General features: G+C 37.7%; 1 protein-coding gene and 1 long non-coding RNA gene across 2 annotated transcripts in view; both read right to left on the bottom strand.

Moving 5' to 3' along the window:
* Positions 1 to 172: 172 nt before the first annotated feature.
* CDC73 (cell division cycle 73) overlaps positions 173 to 23,288 on the bottom strand; it is a 206,751-nt gene continuing 183,635 nt past the window's right edge. The window contains exons 14-17 of the mRNA XM_019502024.1: positions 16,514 to 16,675; positions 14,613 to 14,713; positions 6,810 to 6,951; positions 173 to 5,286 (exon numbers count right to left, since the gene is read on the bottom strand). Coding sequence (XP_019357569.1) covers positions 5,250 to 5,286; positions 6,810 to 6,951; positions 14,613 to 14,713; positions 16,514 to 16,675 — 442 coding nt within the window. The 3' untranslated portion in view covers positions 173 to 5,249. The remainder of the gene's footprint in view (positions 5,287 to 6,809; positions 6,952 to 14,612; positions 14,714 to 16,513; positions 16,676 to 23,288) is intronic.
* On the bottom strand, positions 17,218 to 18,028 carry LOC109287080. Its single transcript, XR_002094759.1, has 2 exons — positions 17,797 to 18,028; positions 17,218 to 17,763 (listed from the first exon to the last, which is right to left on the bottom strand). It is a non-coding gene; the product is annotated as an uncharacterized LOC109287080 (long non-coding RNA).

The following is a 23,288-nucleotide window of genomic DNA, read 5'->3' as shown; positions in this document are numbered from 1 at the left end:
GGGCAAAACAGTACTCAGTTTCAGGCAATTACAGCCCAAAAAAGATTTGCATCTGAAAATATATGCTGTACACACAAAGTATGCAAATCATGGTAATCAGTTTCTGACCGAGATAAATGAAGGGTAGATCAGAGAGAAATGTAGAGATGCAAATAAAATTCATGAACAGTGATGCTTTTCATATAGATTTTTATATATTACCTCCGACCTTTTCAGCTTTACATGTAAACTACTTCGTTGATTAAAAATTTCAAACATTTGAGAATATTCTTTGGATTTGCATTCATTTACAAATCTTAAATCAACTTGTTTGAAAGAAAAATGAGTTCTGTTAGTAAATTCAACCTGGAAACATGGTTTGCAGCAGATGTGCTTACCACAATGCATTCTGCTTCAATAAATACATCCCATTTTTTCTTATTTTTATCAATTATATTCTCACCACTGAGAAAAGAATTGGCTGCATAGATGTCAATAGCAGCCCTACAGTATGCTCCTTTGTCACCGGAAAGGAGACACCGGGCAGATGGATCACACTCAGAACACTAGGCTTATACTGCTAAATGTAAAGAGCATCACACCCACCTTTTCACATTAACAAATGCTTTGTTTTCAGTCTCTCTCTCAGGATGTCCATACAATGTTAAAGGTCTTCAGGTAACGATACATTGCACAACAAAACAAAATACAAACTGTATGATTTCTACTGATATACAAGTCTGTTAAGAAAATGAACCTAAAGGTCCTAGAGCTCCTTATAAGAAGCAGGTTGTTGGCGCTACTGTTTAAACAGCCGGACTTTGACATTCACTTAATCCAGTTTTTAATGGCACATTTTTCTACAGATGATTTCTTTTAGTATTTCAAGTGAACTTTAACCTACTTGGCCAACAATTTCTTCAGGCAGGGATTTTTAATTTTTCATGAACATACTGCTTTAATAAAGTACTTGGCATTAGTTATGGCTTTTGAATTAAAATGAGCACAGCCTTACAACATTAAATTTTAAATCCAGCATCTAAGCCATTAATTTTGACCAGCTTCTTTGTATGACGTTAGCAAGTATTAGCAGCTAAGTGCATATTTCATTGGGCAACAGAATGAAAAGCTGTACCAATAAAATTTCTGTTACAAATTTCTGCAGAGAACCATAATGCTTCATAAATGAACAAAAGCCAAAAACAAAACTTCTGTTGAGATAAATGTTTCTGACAAACATTGCTTCTGTTGACCAGAGGTTCAGCTCTTTATCAACTTGATGCATATGCTATCCACAAATTACTCCTTGTATCTGTATTTAAAAATAAAAGAGTTTACAGAACTGCAGAAAAATTCTATAAATTGTGTCGCTCAAGCACTGGCTTCAGTGAACTCTTGTAAAATTATCTTCATAGAAAAAAAAGTTCCCTGAAATAAGAATAAAATTGTTATGCCTAGTCACTTGAACGTACAGATCTGTTATTTCTTCAGGTATGCAAGTCTATTTGAAAAAGAAGTAGCCCCTGCATCTGCTTAAGTCTGCATCAGCAAACTTTTCTCAGTGCTATAGTTAGAAAAGTTAAATAGCATACTGACAGTTGCTGCTATGTATAAATTGGAAGCAGGAAAGTACGTTTTACTATAAATCAGTATTTCAAAAGTTCCTGTTGGCAGCTGTAAAATTAAAAGAAAAGAAGAAAAAAAATAGGTCAAATATCTGACATTGTGGAAGCCCAGTATCACATAGCAAGCCAGTTTCCACATTTTGTATTTGTTAAACAACTGCAGAGTTGTTACTGTTTAGTTGTTTAAAAGAGGTTTAAATTTCAAAGAACTAGAACAGAAACTGAACAGTCAATTTGATATTTGATTTCCATACTTCTAGAGTCATTTAACTTTTCAATAAAACTATAGTCAGTACAAGTAGCTCACAGTCTTCATTATATATTTTAATTTTCAATTCAGTTTACACTTTATACACTTACCAGCACTGTGAGCTCTCAAAATTGTTCATAGATAAGAAAGAAGCTCACAAGCAACTGGCTGTTAGCCCAGCTTCTCCAGTTCATAGTAACAGTTTTCCTTACTACTGTACATCAATGTATAGATAAATTAAGCATAACATGGTCTCTGGATAGCTAGGTATACTGCAAAAGGATAGTGGGGGAGGGAGGCGTGTGCACATGTATTTACATGCACGCATACACGCACAGAACAGGAGTAAGCATGAGAACTATCCTGAGAACCTGATTCCACTTGCACTATAACAGTTAATGAGAACCTCAATGCACAACGGCTTACTCTGACACGTGACTATTTTCATAAATGAATAGATGTAAAAGTGAAGTATCAGGTGCCATGTCCTTTATAAATATACATATTTGAACCTTAATTGTGTGGCGATATTGCTAATACAAAGTACCCAAAGTAATAGGGTTTGATTTGAATCCACAAATGGTAAAGGCTTGATTTGAATCCCCCCAAAATAGCAGTTGTCTTCTTTTGTATGACATTTTAGGATTACAACATTCACAGATTAATATCTAAATCTGATAACCAATCAAATGCCTCAGGGGTAGCTGTATGGATTGATTTTAGATTGCCATTAAATGATCTAATTGGGCAATTGTTCACAATGTGTTGCACCACAATCACAACCCAGACTTTGATGGCAGTTAAAACAATGAATTTCAATGATTCTACTCCTTTTGTCATTTTCACAGCTGGGTCACTGATTTCAATAGGTCATGTCTGACATGTATCATAAGTGAAACCAGAATCAGGCTGTCTGTCTCTAGTATTACATCACAAGTTGATTCAAGAACGACTGATGAACTGTACCAACAATTTAACAGCTGTCAAACCTTCTGGATCATGGTGTATGCATGAGGATCACTCAGACCTTTGATGCACATGCCTGGACAGGAATTTTTGGATCAGTGGAGGCTACCCAGATCTTATATCCTCCCTTTAGGCCACGGAGACAGAATCCAATGACCAGACTAAGTCTAGATGTTTGGTGCCTCCATGGCTGTAGTTGTATAAGTGTCTGGGAATTGAACCCAGGTCTGCTGTGTGGTAGACAAGGCTTCTACCACTGAACCACAGGGGACTCCTGTACCAGCAATCAGGCTGTAAAATCTAACAAAATAGAGGATAGAAAAAAAGGTGAGACTGACTTAATGTTGCATAATTTAAGAACACTAGGATCTGTAACCTATAATACATGTGAGCATAAAATGCTTATATGAAAAAGCTTTAGGAAAAAGGTTGCTGTCCATTATCACTGTCTTAAAACAGGCATGGTAGCCAACACAATCCTAACTCTGTAAAAATTAAAATCAGAATCATTTCACAATAGCAGAAACAAATCTTGGATGCCCACAACTTACACAGTTCAAAACCCCATTCCATTGTGCTGGCAACTGTTGTGTTACAATTCATAATTGTACTTCAATATCAAAAGAGATAAAGAACAGAACACATATATAATAATTATGTTCCACAAATGAGCCAGAGTCATCTACTCATACTTCCTGTGTAAGTTAGAGAAGCTAAATGGTCTTAAACAAACAAATAAAATAAAACAAACAAAAACAAACAACCCAACACCAGGTATTGTTTGCTCTCCTAAGTGATTTAATGATGTAAAATGTTGTTGATGTAGTTATTTCTTCCATTCTAGGTTATTATGAAGTGGATCTTTATTTTTACTAAAATAATTGAGTTTTGATTTTTCTTAGTTTTAAATTTAAAATAGTTTTAGTATAGTACAGATTAAAAGATATCACAGAAGCCCAGCCCTCAGACCCCCAATGTAACAGTAAGACATCGCTCCTACAGACTTTTTTGAAATCATTACACTTCCAGTTATATTAAAAATTAAAGTAATATGACATAAAAGTAAAACTAATGAGGAACATGTAGAATATTTTACTCTTGGTCAAACTTCAAATTGCCAAGTAAAAAAACATGGTTTATTTCACTAACAGAAATATAAACATGTTTTTTTCCATTAAAAAATATGCATATGGAGGTTACTGTTTTATTTCATTTGGGGGGGGGCATTGTTTGTTTTTTTAACTCTCCACTGATATTAAATTACTAGCTAAGTATGCTAAATTCACACAAATACCAGTGTTGCCTGAATACATTCATATTCTAGATCAAGCAAATGTGTTCTTTGGTAACTGGAATATATTTTCAGTACTAAAGCAATGCTGCTAAAAAGACTGCATTAGCAACTCATATGAGAATATTACAACTCTTGGAAAAGTGGTTTGGGTGACTTTTGTCATAAGGAAAAAGTATTAAAGTGTGAGTTGTTATAAATGTAATGAGGTTAAAAGGACTCATTGTGTGTGGTGGTTGTATTAAACAAAGCAAACTAGCCCCCTTTCTATTCACTGTTTAATTTATATAATGTTTGGACTCTCATATAAAGGCATTTTGATAGGTGTTAGTGTACACATACACACTTTCAGTTTTAAATTAATTAAAGGACCTGTAGAGGATGAACATTCAGTGTTAGCATTACTTGGATGTATTTCATAATAAAATTTAGAGATTTGATAAACTGGAACATTATAACCAAATAAGTGGTTCTTGATTATTCATCATCCCTTTTTCAACAAAGACGGACTGAATATACAGTACACATACAGGTTGACATTTTGATTTATCCAAAACAATCTTCACCTTGCTTAGTTTCCCAAGTCCTATAGACTAAAATATAATATCATTCACAACAAAATATTTTCAATAAATGAAACAAAGCAAAGAAAATCAGAACTAAACCTGGAAGCAAAAGTGGTTTAGAATGCCTCATAACATCTATATATATATACACATATACACACACACATGCACGCACGCACGCACACACACACTCACACACACATTTTGTAACCTGCAGTGAAAATCAACCTATTTTCTAATGAGGAACAAAACACATTTAAAAATGTGGCTAATATAACAAAATGGGGAAGAAACTGCTGCTATCAAAATATACAATTTGAATTGCAGACTAGAAGGCTAACATTATTAAAAAAATAGTTTTAAGCAAAACCCTTTTGCTTTTAATAATGACAGATATCAACCTGTCATAGCACAAGCTTCCAAACAAGATCTTATAAAAGATTAAACTGTGACCCCTTCTTCATTTGCAAAGTTCTGGACATATGCATACAGCGAGTTCTCTAGTCTCCGAGCTGGAACATCTTTCATATTTCTTAATCCAAACTCCAGGAATCAAATGGCAGTCAAAGGATTCAGAACCTCAGGTGGGATTTGTGCTTTACCATGTACCTGCAACGTTAGCAAGAAATATTATATCATCTTGTGGCAGACACAAAAAAGTATAATTTTTAAGGAAAAAGGCTGTACAATAAAGTAAATACTTAAAAACTCACTTCTCCGTACATTATTAAGATAAAGATAAAAAGGACCCTTGTTAACTTCAACTGTAAACATGAATTCTGTCCATTCTTTATCCCATTCACAATACTGATTATTATGAAGGAAAAAAGTAGCTAAATAGTCTCTGCTAGGAGCACTCTGATTTGTTTTAAGACACTGGCTATGGACAGGGGCTCACTGCTGGAAAAAGTGGTGAGAGATAGGTTATAGGCATTTTGGCCTGCAGCCACCCACCTCTCCCCTGCAGACAAACAAGGATGAGCTCCTGCTTAATAAAAATGCTCAAATGCTCCCTGTATATTCCTGGGACTGAGGTGCTCTTGGTTTAAGGAAGATGTGGGGGTGGTGGAGGGATGGGGGTCCAGGGGGAGAGCAGTAGCTCTACTTACCCCGAGATCAACAGTCATGGGAAAATGCCCAGGGGTCCCTGTCCTATCTGCCCTCTCCATCTCATCTGTGGAAGGTGCAGGGAAGCAGTCGCTGCATAACTCTGCTTGGACCAGGAGGAGTTGAGTGGCAAGGGTATGCCCCCAAAAGGTACAGGCATTTATTCTTGCATGAGATCTTTCAGGTCAAAAGTGGAGGACCTTGTTCACGGATCTGCCAAGCTTCTTCTGAGAAACCAAATTAATGCCTAGATGCTCGGCAGTTTCTAGAAGAGTGGCATTTTTCCCCACTAGAAATGCCAAATTTGTCCACACCCATTGTGATGCCTAGAGTTATAAGATTTCAGTCAAAGAAGCCTTCAGGTCATGGTAAATCAGGATTGGAAAATTTCAGAAACATCTGTGCAGTTAGCTGCAGAATATATTGCTGGGAGATACTGCAATAAGAGAGCTTGAACACTTATTATATATTCAAGACTTTTCAGAGCATCATACGGTAGTTTTGAATTGCAAAAGAATTCGGGAACCTAATTCACTTCGGCTCTTCTGGAAATATGAGCCTAAAATACTTATTTTGCTATTAAAATCTGATGCAGTAATTGTTGTAACTAAATTTACACACTAATTCAATAAGGACATCTATTTTCTTAATGTTTACTGTTCATAAGACATATTACATCAACATCCTAAATTGTAGATATATATATTTTTACTAGTAAATTGGTTAACTGTTTAACTGTCACTTTTTTGCATTAGACTCGATATCTATCATCCCACAAATATTTAACTCCCTCTCCTCCCCTGCCCCCCTCCTCTTCCTCTATTGTTAGGTCAGATAGAGTTTAGGATAATCTGCCAAGCCCATAATCATGAATTACAAGCACTATTTTAGCTCCAATACGCTGCTTGAAACTTTCTAAACTATACAATTTCTCTGATATCTAAAACAGGCACTGTAATAATTCCTCCCCACCAAAACACCAACTCCCACCCTCAAAAAAAATATTAGAGAAAAATGGTATTTACCTGTCCAAAGTTTCCCAGAAACGTAAGAATACTGGTCTGTCCAAATGCCGTTTGTGGTAGCTTAGTTCTAACACTGTTACATCCCATTTCTGTACATTTGGGTCTAGACGCACTTCATCATATTTGAGATGGAAAGCTTTAACTACAAAATACAATGGAGAAATATTTAGGCTATGACCACAACTAAGTTTATATCAGGATAATAACACTTTGACAAAGAAATCACTGCATTCTTCAGAATTGAGATTAAAGCTAAGGACCATGAACCACATTCCATAAAACAGTTAATAATAAAGGTCATTTAGGTAGGTTCATGAATTTGAGAGCCACGACCCAACTCCTCCTATTGTAGCTAGAAACACATGGAAATTCTGAGTTGGCCAGACATTTCAGATCTGACCAAGAATGAAAATTAATTTAACCTCTGAGTCTGCATTTTTATTATATATTAAGTATCTACAGCTGTGTGAACTGCTTGAAAGTGAAAGTATACTACTGCATATACATTTGAAGGTATGGTTTTATTACCACAGAAACAGAGGTAGACTTCACCTCCTATACTGAGTTGTTGCCATCTCCCTTCCTTGCTTCTACTTCAGGATGGCTATCTTTTCAGTTCACCTGTACTCACTGATACCTACTAAAGGAATAATGCTGTTTTTAAATCATGTTTTAAAGTCCTGAACCCATTACTGCACCACTTTGTAAAACTACCGCACAAGAAGGTGATAACCAGAGCTACCATTCTATTATCTACCACTCCACCACACCTTGGCAACCCTCAAAGCTGGGTTTGTGGGGAGTCACTGATGAGAATGCTTTTCTGCTAGACAGGCACGTTGCGAACATTTGTATGAGATGCCTTTGGCTCCCCGTACACAGACTGCTTCTCTCATGTTCTTCCACAGCACAACCAGAGTCTAATTAAATGCCAATATACACTCCAGATGTACAATGAAAAATCAGTTAAGAATTGTTGATGAAACTTGCCAAAGAAAAATTTATCTGTATAGTCCTCAACACATGCCATGATCTGTAGGTGACATTATACACTTTCTTTACAGATTCATTTGTATAAATGGAAAAATGGCAGCTGAGGCTGTAATCTCATACCTTGCAAATTACTTTGTCAGTCCTAATCTAATCAGTGTTTTGATGCTAAGACTCCAAGGTTATCCTAAAGTGCTGCAGAAAATAATCTTAGTGATTCAGCAGCAGACTATACCTACGAACTAGTATTTAGCTAATGTAACAGCATGACGTTAAAAGACAATATGCTGTTGAAAGTGTTGTCTCACAGGAATTGCATAAAACTTAAGTACTATCCACAGTAAGTATTAAAAATACCCCATGATACTTCCTGCCCTAGTATAAATGCTACCTTTGTCAAATTCCATTTTAGATAATGCATCCAATCTTTTAAATATTTAAAGCTCTCCCTAAAATTCCAACTGCTTAAAATTTTCTGATGCTCTTCCAGTACTAAATTGGTCAGAAACTAGAACTTCTGACCAGCTTTTTCTAAATAATTATTTTATATACTTTGGTCAATTCTCCTCCAAGGCCAGGCCTTAACATCTCCTTTCCATAGAACTGAGCCAGATCTTTAAACAAGGATTCATACAGACATTCAGTTTCTCCTGAGTTGCTGCTTTTCCAGAAAGATCCATGAATGTACAGATGTTTAGGCTTTTTCTCCCAGAGAAAAAATGGCCAGTCCATGTGAAAAATAACCTGGAAACAACTAATATTAAATCACTCCCAGGATAGTTTCTCCTGGGAGAGCAAATGTCTGTATAGGCCATGTCTTCCCTCAAAAGAGAACATAGGCCTCCATCTTCCCCTCTGCTCCTTTGGGAGATTGTCGCTCATTGGAGTCTGGTGCTTCAGCAGGGAGCAGAGCACATCCCCTTTACAATTGCCACAGTATGCTACAGGAAAACACAGGCTGTCTATAGAGAGTCTGTCTCAGCCAGTCAGCCCTACCTTACACACTGCCTTGCAGATTAAGGGAGCTGGCAGAACAGAGATGTGCTACATAGGGACCCCCCCACCCCTCCAACTGCACAGTGTCAGCACTGTAAACTCTCCACACTTCAGAGCCTTAGCATATGAATGTCTCTATATGCAGCTCTGGGTAAATTTTACTATCAGGAGAAAAAAAAAACCTGAGAGAATTATTTCAGCTTCTTTGAATGTGTGTACAGAGCCCAAATGACTCTGATAGTTTTCACTGTTCTCCTAGCCAAGACCTAACTGCTTCCTTAAAAAAAATACTAAGAACATTAGAATATACAAAATACATATTTATGAAACTATTCCTCACACAAAAAATCATATTTGTTAGTATTTAACATATTAAGAAATTGAGATATTAACTAAAAATCACACCACTCGCCAAATTACCAAGTGAATTTTAAGTGTCTTGAATGAAAACTAAGAATGAATATCTCTAAGCAAATCAAATGATGCTAAGCCTTTTAAACTATGCACAGGAAGGCTAGATAATTGTATGCCAAGGCTATGCATTTACAAAGAAATCTATGAATGTCAAACAGAACCTTTGAGTTGAGGCTAAATATTATTGAACAAAAGTCAACCCACTAGAACTGACCTTCAGGTTCAATAAAAGTACATTAAATATGCTATAGCAGGAAGACTTTTAAAATGGCATTCAAATAAAATATTCATGCTGGTTAAAGTGGCAAAATACTAAAAATTTTCATTTTAAATGTCCACTTACGGATATAACTAGAGTGTAAGGGTAAGGAAATTGTTATTCTTCATATGAACACTATGTACTCAATCCAAAAATAGAGTCAAAATAATTTCAAAAGAAAGGAAATGCTACAGATTGAAAAAAAGACAACAAGGAATAAAGAAAGTCATTTTCTAAGATCCATTCACGAAAGACTCGACAGGATTCTAATGAGCATAAGATGAAGAAAGTAAAACCAGTTTGACGTGATTTCATACCATCTACTCCAGCATATACTAGATGAATTTAGATATCTATTTGTGAATTTTATTCCAATCAGCTTATTTCCAAAATTTCAATTTACAATATGTGGCTTTAAATCTTCGTTAATCGATCACTGTGGAAATAGACCAAGTTGCCTGCAATGGTTTTTAGTTTCTGTAAAAGTTGACAGTCTCTAAATAAGATAATGGACTGATATAAAATCAAAAAGTTGTATTTATGAACAGGGATCCTGGTTTTCTCTTTTTAAAAATCCCAAATTCTCTGAGATATATATAGATAGATATCTACAGATATATATGTATTAGTTGAACACAATGTTATATTGACATATATACAACTTTTAACCTATTTGGAAGCCTACCAACCAGTGCCTCAATTGTTATAATAAAATAAATTCTAAATATCTATATTTTAGCATTTGATTTTGGTTTTTTTTCCATCATGGAAAAATCAGAGCTCCCCTTCCCCCTTTGGTCACCATGATGCAGGTCCAACTCTGGCTGTCCCCTCCGCCCCCTCCCCCTTGCTGCTAAGCAGTCCTGATAAGCCAGTGCCCTTCCACTGCCTCTCACTTCTGACCCACAGTCCCCCATCCCTGCCAGTGCCCCTTAATCCTGATCTACAATCACATGGCCCTTCCGGTGCCTTTCATCCTTGATCCACAGTCCTCTCTCACCCCATCCCAGCTGGGGCCTCATTCCTAACCCACAGCCCCCTGCCCCCACAGCTCTGCCAGAGGGGGTCCCCAACCGCCAGGGTTATGAGACCCAGTGGCTGCATCCTGCCTGCTCTCTGTTCTGCGGGTGCCGGTCTCAGCCACCCAGCAACACCAGAGCCACAACTGCTGCACTCAGGCGGTGGCGGCTACTGTGGCCACAGCAGAGTGCAGCCCATGGAGGGCGGGGGCAAATGTGACCTGCCTGCTGTGGGGCTCAGAGCTCACTGCCCTGCTGCCCTTCCCCTGGGGGACTCAGCAGCCCAGCAGGTGGGACCTGGTGTGGGGGGGCATAGCAAGGGGGTGATACTCAGTGCTGCTGCTGCTGGGACCTCCATCCCAGCTGCCCTGCCAAGGTGAGGCACTGCCTGCCTACCTGGCAACAAAGTACCAGCAGTGATGCCCCACAGTTGTGGTCCCCCACTGCTGCCAGGCAGGAAGGGGGTGCCTCACCTTGGTGTTACGGCTGGCATTGGGGTCCCAGTGGTGGTGATGACAGCACCGAGCTCCAGAGCAGGCAGCCTGCATCCTCCTCTGCCTCATACACAAATCTGAAGGGACGCATGCCCCCCATACTTCCCTGACATGTTGCCTTTGGCACCTGACCCCTCCTCAGAAGTGCATACAGCATTAGGGAACCAGCCCCACCTTCAGGCCACCAGGGTTTTGTCCTACTCTCCAAGCCTGGCCCTGCAGACATGCTTTCCGCCCTAGCCACAGGCACTACCCTGGTTGGGCAGCACCCCTAGCCCCAGCCACCAACCCTGCCCCACTCCCTCACCATGGCTACTGCCACCTCAATCTGCACCTCCCTCACCAACCCTGTCCCACTCCCTCACCTATGACCCCCATCATAGACTTACCTGCAGGCAGCTGGAGGAGCTGGTCTCCATCACTGCCAGGCTGTATTGCTGGCCACATGCACATGCGCGCGCACACACACACACACACACACACACACACACACACACTGTCCCCTGAATCCTGCTCCCTCTAACCCCAAGCTGCTTCTTGCAGGCTGGAACTGTCAGCCTGCAAGGGGAAACCCATGGTTTCTGACATTTTTCTCTTTCAAAGGAAAAAAAAAAAATCAGCATTTTTCCATGGCAAACTCAAAACCCAGATCTCTGTTTATGACATTAAAGACCCTTAGTGGACAAAGTGATGAATATGGACAAAGTATATGGACAAAGTGATGAATGCTATTTGTAGTTACCATACAAATGGATATGGACTTGAAGCTGAAACACAAAGTACAATTTTGTAGGAAAATATATATCCCCCCACCCACCCCCAGAGACAATGCAACACAATGGTTTTACAGAAAAACAACTTAGACTGTGCCAGAATAATATTTTTAAAATATCTGGCATTTTATGAAATCTGAAACATTTGAAAGGGCAAAACATTTTTTACTTTCCAGAAATACATATGCATATGGATAAGAATAGTCATAGTGCCGTTTCCAATTTGAACATATGCATGTCCCCAGACAGATAATATATCCAATATTCTCTCTTAAGCATCCATACTAGTTTGTGCTTTTAAATTCAAGTCTTCAAACAAGGACTTAAATTTTCCTAGACCAGCTTATCTATGGCAAGCCATTTCTATGGAACTCAATTCTTTTTCTGCTATACATACACATACCATATAGCAACATTAATAACTGCTACTCTAAATTTCTTTAAAAAATGTAAGTATGAAGTATATATAAAATATATTTTATAATTGATGAGTTCAGAAGGCTTTTGGTTCTCCTTCACTCCATTTTCTGCATCTGTTTTGGAGATGTCCAATTCTTTTGCTGTTTTCAGTCTATTGTAAACTTTGTTTTGCTTTTGCATAACTTTTTCCATATTCTGTTGTCCTTTCTTTAAAATCTTTTTACATGCCACCTCTCTTATTCTAACTAGATCCTTTTATTCCTAAATATACTCTTATCCTCATATCTTAATCTTCAAGCCCACCCCTGGCATGTTTCTTCACCTCACATCCACACTTTAAAAGAAATCAAAGAATGGGCCCATTTATTTGCATGCCAAGTAAATGCATAATTCACTTCACTGCCTAAAACACCAGTTCCATTTTGTTGCTTACTGCTTACGTTGTTAAAAGCTCCAATTATCTATATATTGGTTAAACGTGAAAATCGCTTATGTGCATATTTCAGCCCGCCTGTGTGCTTTGTAAATTAAATGTACTCCTGCTAACTGCATGCTGTCACTGTATTTATCTACTTTATATCAAATTGTACTCCCTAAAAGAAAGAGTGAAGGGGAAGCAGCTGTCAAAGGGCTGGTATTAGAAGCCTTGAAAATGACAGAAGCTAGTCAATTTCATGGATATCTCCCATCATTTTCTAGCCCCTTAATATTCAGTTTTGGGGCTGCTAAATCACAGCACTGACAGCACTATGTCCCTTAAACAGCACTGCTTAGTGTGCTGTCAGAGTTCACAGCCCCAAAACTCATTTTCAGGATTTCTAATACCAGATCTGAAACTAACTATTAGACGCCTGAAAATTAGGGAAGCTAATCAATCATTTTTAGGGCTAATACCAGAGCCAGTAGCACTGCATTCTAACATTCTACATTAAGTGCCTTTTCTTCAATTCCAAAGCTGTGTACTTAAACAGAATACACTGTCTATTACTGGGAGGGGCCTACAGAAGCTAAAAAATTTCAACTCTGGGCATGTGCACAAGAACTAGTTATCCAAGATAAAAGGGGACAAAAGCTTGGTGTATTCTCAGCCTGAAGACTGTAGCTAGTATACAGTGGGCATATCTACATGTTCATTTATGTGCTTTTGCTAATGCACAATAAATATAATACCTCTACTGTGAGGTACTAGTAAAAGGCGCATTATCTCATTTTAATGCACATTAGCAAAAGTGCTTTTTTTGGGCATTTTTATACGTGCTCTGAGGGGGGTAGGGAGGTCGGGCTTTAATTAGAGTGGTTCCCAGAGCCACTCTAACTAAAGCACCAGTGTCTTGTGTCAGCATCCCTGAGCTCCAAAATGGTGCCAGGGTGCTTGAACTAAAGCTTGTTTAACGAGCTTTAGTTCAAGCATCCCCACCGTTAATTTTGAAGCGTGAGGACACTGATGCAGGACATGAGGGAAGCTGCTGGAATGCAGTAATTATCATGCTCCAGCAGACTCTATTAATCTTGTGTGTCAGAGCAGCCTCTGCGCTCGTGTACAGGCACCCTGCATGATGCTTTAACATTCATTAAAATAAGCTAATGCGCATTAAAGCACACATGTAGAGGCACTTAGTGGCATGTGAAATGGGAGTACAGAGCGCCAGTGAAGGACCAAAGTTCCTTCGAATAATGCTGCACAAGCTGCCACTGGTCTGTGTTTCACAATGTAGGAAAACAAACACCAAGTCATACCAGACATTCCTGCTTGTGCCAGGGCCTAGCCTAGGGTATGCACATGAACAAAAAAAAAAAAAACAAATACCTACCCACTCAACCTGTGGAGACATGTTTTTATTTTGGAGAAAAATAAATGTGTTGCAAGTCTGCAATAATGTAGATTTTTCTTTGTTTATAAAAAAGGGGAGAATGAAAGTCTGTGTGATTGATGTTTCAGAAACACCCAGTAAGTACTGTAACAATTCTGAGAAGCAGTAAAATTTCTGGGAGCTACCAGATTCTGCTTAGTAGAAAGGATCTGCTAGGCTGTGGTTAGCTTTTGTTGGCAGGATAAGCTATTGTTATGGAAAACATTAGAAGCTGATGAAGGCTAATCACCTTAGGGAAGACAAGGAGATTCACATTCAGTAAGTCTACCTGTTACCACTGCTTCTAGGAGTAAGGGCAACTGGCTGCCTGCACTATTAATATATCTTCTCAAAGCGAAATACAAACAAACTGTTCTATAGCAACAGCCTCCTTGTCTCACTGAACAATTTCTTTCCTGGAGAAACTTAGCCAGATTGGTATGCCACTTCCAGGAGAGTAGGGAGCGGGAATCATAGCTGAGTGCAAGGACATCAGCACCTGTCCACATCTAGCTTGACCCATCTTGAAATGTATAGCCTGAATGTGTTATAAAAACATAAGAACATTAAGCTTAAGTGAAAGCTTACTTTTTGCAAAGATATCAACAGGTGATCCATCAGGCAACAGCCAAGGCCAGCCTTTGAACTGCCAAGCAGGACCCTGCACAAACACTGCCACCACACGATCCCTAAAAATATGGGAACAGATGCACACAATGAAGACCTGAAGTTCTAATCATAATAAAAACCTGAAGGGAAAAAGCTCTCAATTATTCATATGAAATAGGCTGCTGTCAATACTACCTTGCACTGTACCTTATAAAAAGAAATTACATTAATATTATCATTATTGCACATTAATGGCTGCTGTACTTCCTGTGCATTTGCTTTTTCCTGTCACCACTTTTAAGTCTTTTCAGCATCAACACAACCAGATATTCTAATACATAACCTTTCTGGACTTCAATTTCTGCCTTTTGCTGAATGCAACTAAATTTCAATTTTCATTGGTCAGAAGTCAAATCCTGCTTAAAATTTTAGGAGATTACGGTTTTGTGCTTTTTTAAAATCAAAACAAAAACCACACACTTGAGCATTTTAAAGATGATCCTCTTTGAATTGTACTGTAAACTAAATGAGAAGTAACAATGTAAAAGGATTCATTCTGAATACTTTAAAGTTTTATTTAAAAAATATATGAAAACTACAACACTTCTACCTTCCCTTTTAAAGTGCTTTACAAGTCTATGTAACCACTACACGTAGTCTAAGAAAATCTATTTGTTGTTAAGCACAAGAGAATTCTTACACTAGGAAAATAAACCGTTCAAAACCCATAGTGCCTCCGGGGCTGGCCCTTTTGCCATGTCTGAACAGTGCCTAATGCCATTGGGCTGGGCCTCTAAGCATTCACAAAAAATCCCCATCATCTAATTTCTAAATTTACATTGGTATAAGATTTTTTTCTTTTTTTCTTTTTTTTTGAGAAAAAAAGTAATCAGTTTTCTCCAAAATGCTAAAGAACTATGGTTATATCACTGAAAAAAATTCTTTGCATTAGCTGGTGCAAAGATTACATTCACAGCAAAAATAATAATTCTCCACAAAGTCTCACTTACTTTTTGTAAAACAAGCATGTAAAAGGAATTTCACTTATTTGAAAAATAATGTTGAGGAACTATGTAAAGTGGTATATATACAAGTAGCCTCTTGTATACATTATGTACTATTAGCATCCAGCTTTGAATATTACAAGAGACTACAAGACTTTACAATATATATAAACTGCATGGCCATGCTCATCTAGATGCAGCCTATATGTTTAAAATAAAGTAGGAAAAAAATGTTCTTTTTATAAGCTTAGGACATTAAGAAACTCCCTTAGGAAGGGGCCGACAAGTTTAAAATGCACCCCAAATACACGAAGAACCCCATGACTGCCTCTCCCACTTCCCAGGATTCTGTCTGGACCAGTAAGAGCCTGTGACGTGGAATCTTTTACTTTTAAGTTAAAAGTATGCATGCCAATCAAATTCTTTCCGAAGGATCAAAAATTTCTTTTTAAAATTGCATCTCCTTCAGAAAGAATTACTACTGATGGGAATACTTCTTTTAAAGGTGACAATATTTAAATGATTTAAACAGCACAACAGGTGTGATTCTGAGAAGGTGAAGTGTTATGTTCATACTCTTTAGTGGTTTCATACAAGTAAGAGTTTGGGATAAAACAAAAATATTGCATATATCATTAAAAAAGGGGAAAAAAAGCTAGGGTTTGTTTTTTATGTAATAAGTTTGATCAAACTTTCTGTATACCGAAAGGGGAAAAAACACTGTGGCAGAATCACTGTCTAACCATTTCTGTATATATTTCACGCATTAATTGGACAAACAATTTTATTACTTCATTTTACATGCTGTGTTCCTATGCTGGAAAAAGACAAATAAAAGTGTAAAAAAGGACTTTAAAAAGAGAAACCCTGTTTTACCAGTCTTGTGGCATCAGTTTCAGAGGCTGATCTACCACTCGATATGGTACAGTAACACTGACTGTAGTTCCACCAGGCTGTATCTGGTCCTTCCTTCTCTGTATTAAAGTTTCATTTTCTCGTTGACAGCCTTGTTTCTTCTTTTCATCCGATGGTACAAACCTTAGGAAATAGAGGATACTTAATGGATACCCCCTGTTGTTTGATATTAACAAAAAGCCATAAATTCCTTGCATTAAAATCAGAGAAGCCCATAACAAGGATTTTTAATGGTTCAAACGATTCTTATCAAGGTTTGCCTCAGAAACCTCCTATTATTACTGTTGAAAAGGACTTGCTAAAATACGGTGTCATCTTAAAACCTAAATCTATGAATTAGTAAAAATGCTTATGTTCAAACAAAAATTAAAGCATTTTGTGCCAAGAGAAAAAGCTAACAGGTACAAAAATCGGTGTATCAAACTTCTGCACTGAAAAAATGCATCCATGGGTCTGTGGAAAAAGTCAAATCATAGGCAGCAAGACAGACAAGATGCAAGGTGTGTGGTCAAATCAGGATACAAATATATTAACCTAACACATCCTGAAGCTATCTAATGGAGGTTGTCATGCCTTCTTATTTCCTCCTGGTGGGGAGGCCAAAAGGCCAAGTATCAGCAATAAGCTGGTACTACACCCTCCTCTCACAAGAGCATTCAGTCTTCAAGAGTTGGGGAGAAAAGGGTTGTTTACTTGCCAGGAATAGAAACACCAATCTCTGTCCCAGTTTTCTATGCACAAAATGAATATCAACTTCCAATTTCTTAATAGCTGGACCATCAGCCTGAAAATGCCATCAATTATATTCATGTAAACACTGCATTCAGACAAATCATAGACTGACTTGATATACACTGTGGATTCCTATCATGGGGCAACTGTGGTCACTTTTGAATACCTACCATAGTAAAAGATGATCTAAACTCCATTGCCCTAGTACAGGCATATATATGCCATGAAGTTCCAGGGGTCTCTCTCATATATCCTACTGTTAAATAAAATGTGTGGAAGAGTTTGCAGAACTAGCACCTTGGATCGTAGCGATACCTAGCTCCTGTATAGATGCTTTTCATCACTGGATCTCAAAGGACTTTGGGGAAGGAAAAAAAAAATATCAAGAAATATCATTATCTCTATTTCATAGACGGGGAAATCTCACAGGTAAAAGCAACTGGTCCAATGCCAATTGCGGGGCCAGAAACAGAAGCTGGCTCTTTTTAAGACCAGTGCTCTACCCATTATACCACATTTCTCTCTTCAGTACAGGAATTACTGTGGGTAACAATGGAGTCTTATTCCCATATTTTTTAGTAAAATATGTATTTTCTATGAAATTTTAATTACTTAAAAAAAAAAAAATCAATGGCATTACTCTTAACAGTGAGATAAATCATGAGCTCTGGAAATAAAGTTTAAAATCTAATAATTTGTACATAATTAGGAAATAGTATCAGAAATAAATTAGTAGCAAAAAAGGGGCCGTTATTTTAAACAGGATGTTCAGGTTATTTTTTAGTCTGTCCATCTGTATATACACTATTAGGTGCTGGGGGGAGAAATCATGTTTTGTCTAGAAGATAGTGTAAATGACTAGACAGAAGAGTCATGAGAATAAAAAATAAAAGCTAAAAAAATGGAAAAAAGGAGTTTTAGGCAGCTTGAATGAAGATTCTAGGTTGAGTTAACACCTGTCCATGTTCAACAATTAACATTTTGAAAAAAAAATTTGTTTTAGATTCAATAGCATCACTTTAATTAAAATGTAAAACCTAACAGCAGAGAAAGACCTTCAATAAATCTTACAGCAAAATTAGGACATTCTTGATTTTCCTGAAGTGTCCAACAGAATCAACAAAAACAAAACACCCTATAGCCTCTTTAAAAAGTTTCATTAATAGATTTTAAAATAGCAAAAAGAAAACTCCAATTTCAGAAATGTGTCTTTTAACTGCCCTTCAGTGCAAAGAAACAATAAAAATGGAAATAAGTAAGAACTGGGACCTAAAAATCAACCCATATTACAAATATTATAAAACTATGATTCATGTAGCACAAAAAGAGTTGCATGTTTATACTGTCTTCGTCTACTGCAAAATTACCCACCACTTAAAGACACATCCAAGTGTAACGCATCTTGGAAACCATTTGATAAGCCAAGAGAGTAAGAAGAAATTTGTAATATATTGAAATGCGACTGTATATCCCTTAACTACTGTAAAGTACATTAAGACTTCACCACATTCCTTCAGTATATGCTTTGAAATGACTAAGCAATGGAAAGAGATAATCTATTAGCCACTGCATATCATTAGAAATTTAATTAGAATATGGAATACTGGGTCACAAAAAACAAAAACAATCCCCCCCTCCCCCAGTAATTCTGATTATAATGTCTTGCTAGTAACAGCAGAGGCAACTTAATGCTTTTGTAGCATTTGTTGGTTGTACCATAACAAGTGATTATTTTGAAGTAAGATTGTTGTAATCTTATAAGATGTTACTTGCAACATAAAAGCACCAGACTTTTAAAGGGTAAAGATAGTTCAGAGTACATTGTCCATTTAAAATGAAAAGGGTTGAGTGTAGCATAACTATAGCCCTGTGCCTGGGAGACGGAATGGAGAAGAACCACTTTAAACTCCAAGAGGCACAGCACTGTTTTAGGCTGGTTTAATGCTTCCTAGAGCTCACGCATAGGAAATAATGAGGCTGGAAAAACAAAGAACTATCACAGTTCTCTCTCTTCCCAACATTATTCGTGGAAGGTAAAGGAAGATTGAGAATACATAAGGGAATATGGGGAACTGTTCCCACCCTTATGTCCCATGTAAGAACTAGACATTCATTCCAAATGGACATGATTTCCAAAATACAAGATGCATAGGGTACGACAGAAAAATATTCTCGCAGCTACACATTTATTTTGAAGCTTGCTGCAGACTGGGCATTTGAGTATACAGGATGGGTCTTCTGCATGAAAACAAAAGAATTCTGAATTGCAATTACATTATTTTAGACTCACAACAGGCCAACAGGCAGCCTCATTCTGAGACAGCCAACATGGCTTTGTTACAGGTAGGTCATGCCTGACCAACCTCATCTCCTTCTATGACCAGGTGACATGTCACCCGGATGGGTAGAAGAGGTTGACATCATTTACTTGGATTTCAAAAAAGCCTTCGACTTGGTCTCCCATGATGTCCTCATGACAACTGGGGACCTGCAGCCTCAACAACTTTCTGGTCCAATGGCTGAGGAACAGGCTCTGTGGTCAGTCCCAAAGAGTGATAGTTGATGGAACCAAGTCAACATGGCGCATGGTGACCAGTGGAATCCCTCAGGGTTCAGTACTTGGACCAGTACTCTTTAATATATTCATAAATGACTGGCACTCGGGTGTCAGAAGCAAACTGGCTAAGTTTGCAGATATCACCAAATTATGGGGAAGCACAGTCACAACAGAGGATAGGCTGAGGATTCAGGCCAACTTGGACAGGCTTGCAAAGTGGGCAGATCAAAACCTGATGACTTTCAACACAGAGAAAGGCAAGGTGCTCCACCGTGGGAGAAAGAACCCACACCATACCCATAAGCTCGGCAGTGCTACATTCACTAGCACTATCACTGAAAGACTTGGGGGGTCATGATTGACCACAAGACGAATATAAGCCACCAATGTGATGCCACAGCTGGCAAAGCAAATAAAACCCTGGCTTACATCTACCAATGCATCTCAAGCAAGACCCAAGATATCATCCTCCTGTTTTATTCAGCCTTAGTGAGGCCGCAGCTAGAGTACTGCATCCAGTTCTGGGCTCCATACTTTAAAAAGGATGTGGAGAAGCTTGAAAGAGTCTAGAGGGACAGCCACATGCATGATCAGAGGTCAGGAGAGCAGGCCTTATGGGGAGAGGCTGAGAGGCATGGGACTCTTCAGCTTGGAAAAGTGTAGGCTCAGGCAGTCTTGGTGGCAACCTATAAGTATATGAGGGGTGTGCATCAGGATCTGGGAGAATGTCTGTTCACCAGGGCATCCCAACCGAAGACAAGGTCCAATGGTCACAAACTGCTGGAAAAGTGTTTTAGACTGGACATAAGGAAAAACTTCTTTACCATCTGAGTCTCCAGAGTCTGGAATAGATTACCCCCAGAAGTGGTGCAAGCACCTACCTGGACACGTTCAAGAAGGGTTTAGATGATTATCTTGCTGGCATCATCTGACCCCAGTGGACTTCCTGCCCTTTGGGCAGGGGGCTGGACCCAGTGATCTCATGAGGTCCCTTCCAGCCCTAATGTCTATGAAATCTATGAAATAATGGACAGCCTGATATACTTCAGGTTTTGACAACTGGTTCCACATTTGCTACTTCATTATGAAATAAGTATTTCAATATGATTACGGCAAAATTTGGTACATGGATAAATGCAGTAAAGAACTGAAATACAGTAAGATCAGGAAAAGGCAAGAGATGATGAATCTTCAAAGACAAAAAAAAAACCTTATGGGGAAATTAAAGTTTATAGCTACTGAGAGATCTGGAATGTGTTCTATACTGTGAATGATGGAATGATTTATCACTTTTGGGACACTTTACACATGTAAAAACTAGCATGGTAAACTATCAAACCATTCATTAAAGTCATCCATGACACTAATCAATTCTGTGACTTTCTACAGTTTACGAAGAGTAAAACTGTAGATGCTTTACCTGCAAACAGACTGCTAAAGATTTGGGATAACTTTTTTTTTGGAAAGTATTAAAAAAACCCAAAAACCCAGAGAAGTTGGGTGAATGAATAAAGCAGTATGCTGATCATACATGCAAAACTAAGCTATATTGTACCTACTTAAGATCAATCTTAAATTTTTCTATATTACATGTTTTAATGTAAGATGATTCAAGTACAAGGGAAACCCAAATGAATTCCAAAAATAAAAAACGTGGCTATGAACCAAATCTGAAAGCTCTGACCAAATATTTTTTGTACTTCTAAAACAAATTTGGGCACTGCAAAATGCCCTGTGCTTCTTCTAGGGACTTTTAGCAAACCTACAATTAGTTAATCACCCTCAATTTGCAATAGCCTGCACTTGACACTTATGCTTCGTCATCCAAGGTAACAACTGTTTAACAACTTTTAAGTTGTTTCAAAGGGGGCAAAAAAATTCTTTCCACAGCTATTCAGAATCCATCATTCCAAAACTTGACACAAGTAGTCAACTAAATAAGCAGCAAGTTGCATACAGATCCTACCACATAAATTACTGAAATCAATACCACTTCAAGATTCTTATCTCATTAATGGGCATAAGATTTATCCTCCCAAAAACGTGGCAGTATCTCCTCATTTTTGCAAATATTCAGAGGACCCCTATAGCTGGATCTCATTTCTAAGACATATTCATATAAAATGCACTATAGTACATTTACTAGGCTATGAAGTATGAAAATTAAACTACGCTTGACAAAGTGAAAAATTAGATTTTGCAATGCATTATCAAATATGTTCAGTTAATAGCTAATCTGTAAGAATCTAATAAGCTTCAATGTCTTCTGGCCATTTGCATGAATAAGTGAAGATATACTGTAATTAGAAATAAAAATCAGAGTTCTTGCTTACATCAGGACTTTCCACACCATTTCTTTATTGCACTACTAATATTTGCAGATTAAAGTGTTTCACAGTTTCTGGAATTCTGTGATTGAATGAGGCCAATTATGCATCTGCATGCTAGACATTTCTAAGCTTTCCACCTCAGCCTACTTCTTCATTTTCCATTTAAACCATAGACAAGTGTCCTAGTCTTGCAGGTGTGTTATTCCCTCCTTCCTCCCCTTTCCTTGTTATGTGCTACACTTGCAGCAAAGAGTGTATTTCAGATTAAGACGTTAAACTATGCAATTCAAATTTTTTTTTTCTATAGCTTAAGTGTAATTGTTACAAAATCTGCTTTAATTTGCTACTCACTAATACACTTGTAAATTCATTTGACAGGCAAAGCATAACCTGTAAACAGCTGTTAACTTTAAAAGTTCTCCAAGAAGCCTGGGTTGAAGAGCCACAGTGGACAGTATTTATGGATAGTAAATATAAAAAAAAAAATCAATCAACTTGGCATATATACAATGCTTTTCAATTTCTAAGCAACATACGAACATTAATACTTAAAACAAACGCATCTGAAATTGTTTCACTGCCCTAGATTTTTAAAACAATTGAACAGAAAACATTAAAAGCACACTAAGATTTAGAAAGAGACTAGGGAAATAGTTACATGAATGAAAATTATACACTACCAGATCAAATAAAAGCAGCTTTAAGAGCACTGCTCCAACTTTAGCCAGTCTTGCTCTTTTAAAATGCTATATCTCAAAGTCTGACACGATGCAATTAAAGGTATTCACAGAACCTGAGCTCTGATTTTCTATTAACACCTTGAGTCTTGGAGGTATGCTGTCTAAAGAAACAGGGAGAAAGCTGCAAGGGAAAAAAAAGCGCTCTACAATGATGTCTAGAAAATATGTACAAACAATATGCACGCAACTTCCTTCCACATTTACAAACAAAACTCATTATGGAAAGGAGTGAGATCCATGTTATGTATAGCTTTCCACTATAGAACAATATGAAACCTGCAGATGTTTCACTCAACCCAATACAGTACAGCAAATTTTATGGCTGTTTACACTCGGTCTGAAGTAAGTTATCTTCTTCTTTTTTTTTTTTTTTTTTT

The sequence above is a fragment of the Gavialis gangeticus genome, unplaced genomic scaffold, assembly GCF_001723915.1.
Source record: "Gavialis gangeticus isolate Ggan-Ray unplaced genomic scaffold, GavGan_comp1, whole genome shotgun sequence".
Classification (NCBI taxonomy): domain Eukaryota; kingdom Metazoa; phylum Chordata; order Crocodylia; family Gavialidae; genus Gavialis; species Gavialis gangeticus.
The sequence above is the reverse complement of the archived record's forward strand: the minus strand, read 5'-3'. Positions and strand labels throughout refer to the sequence as shown.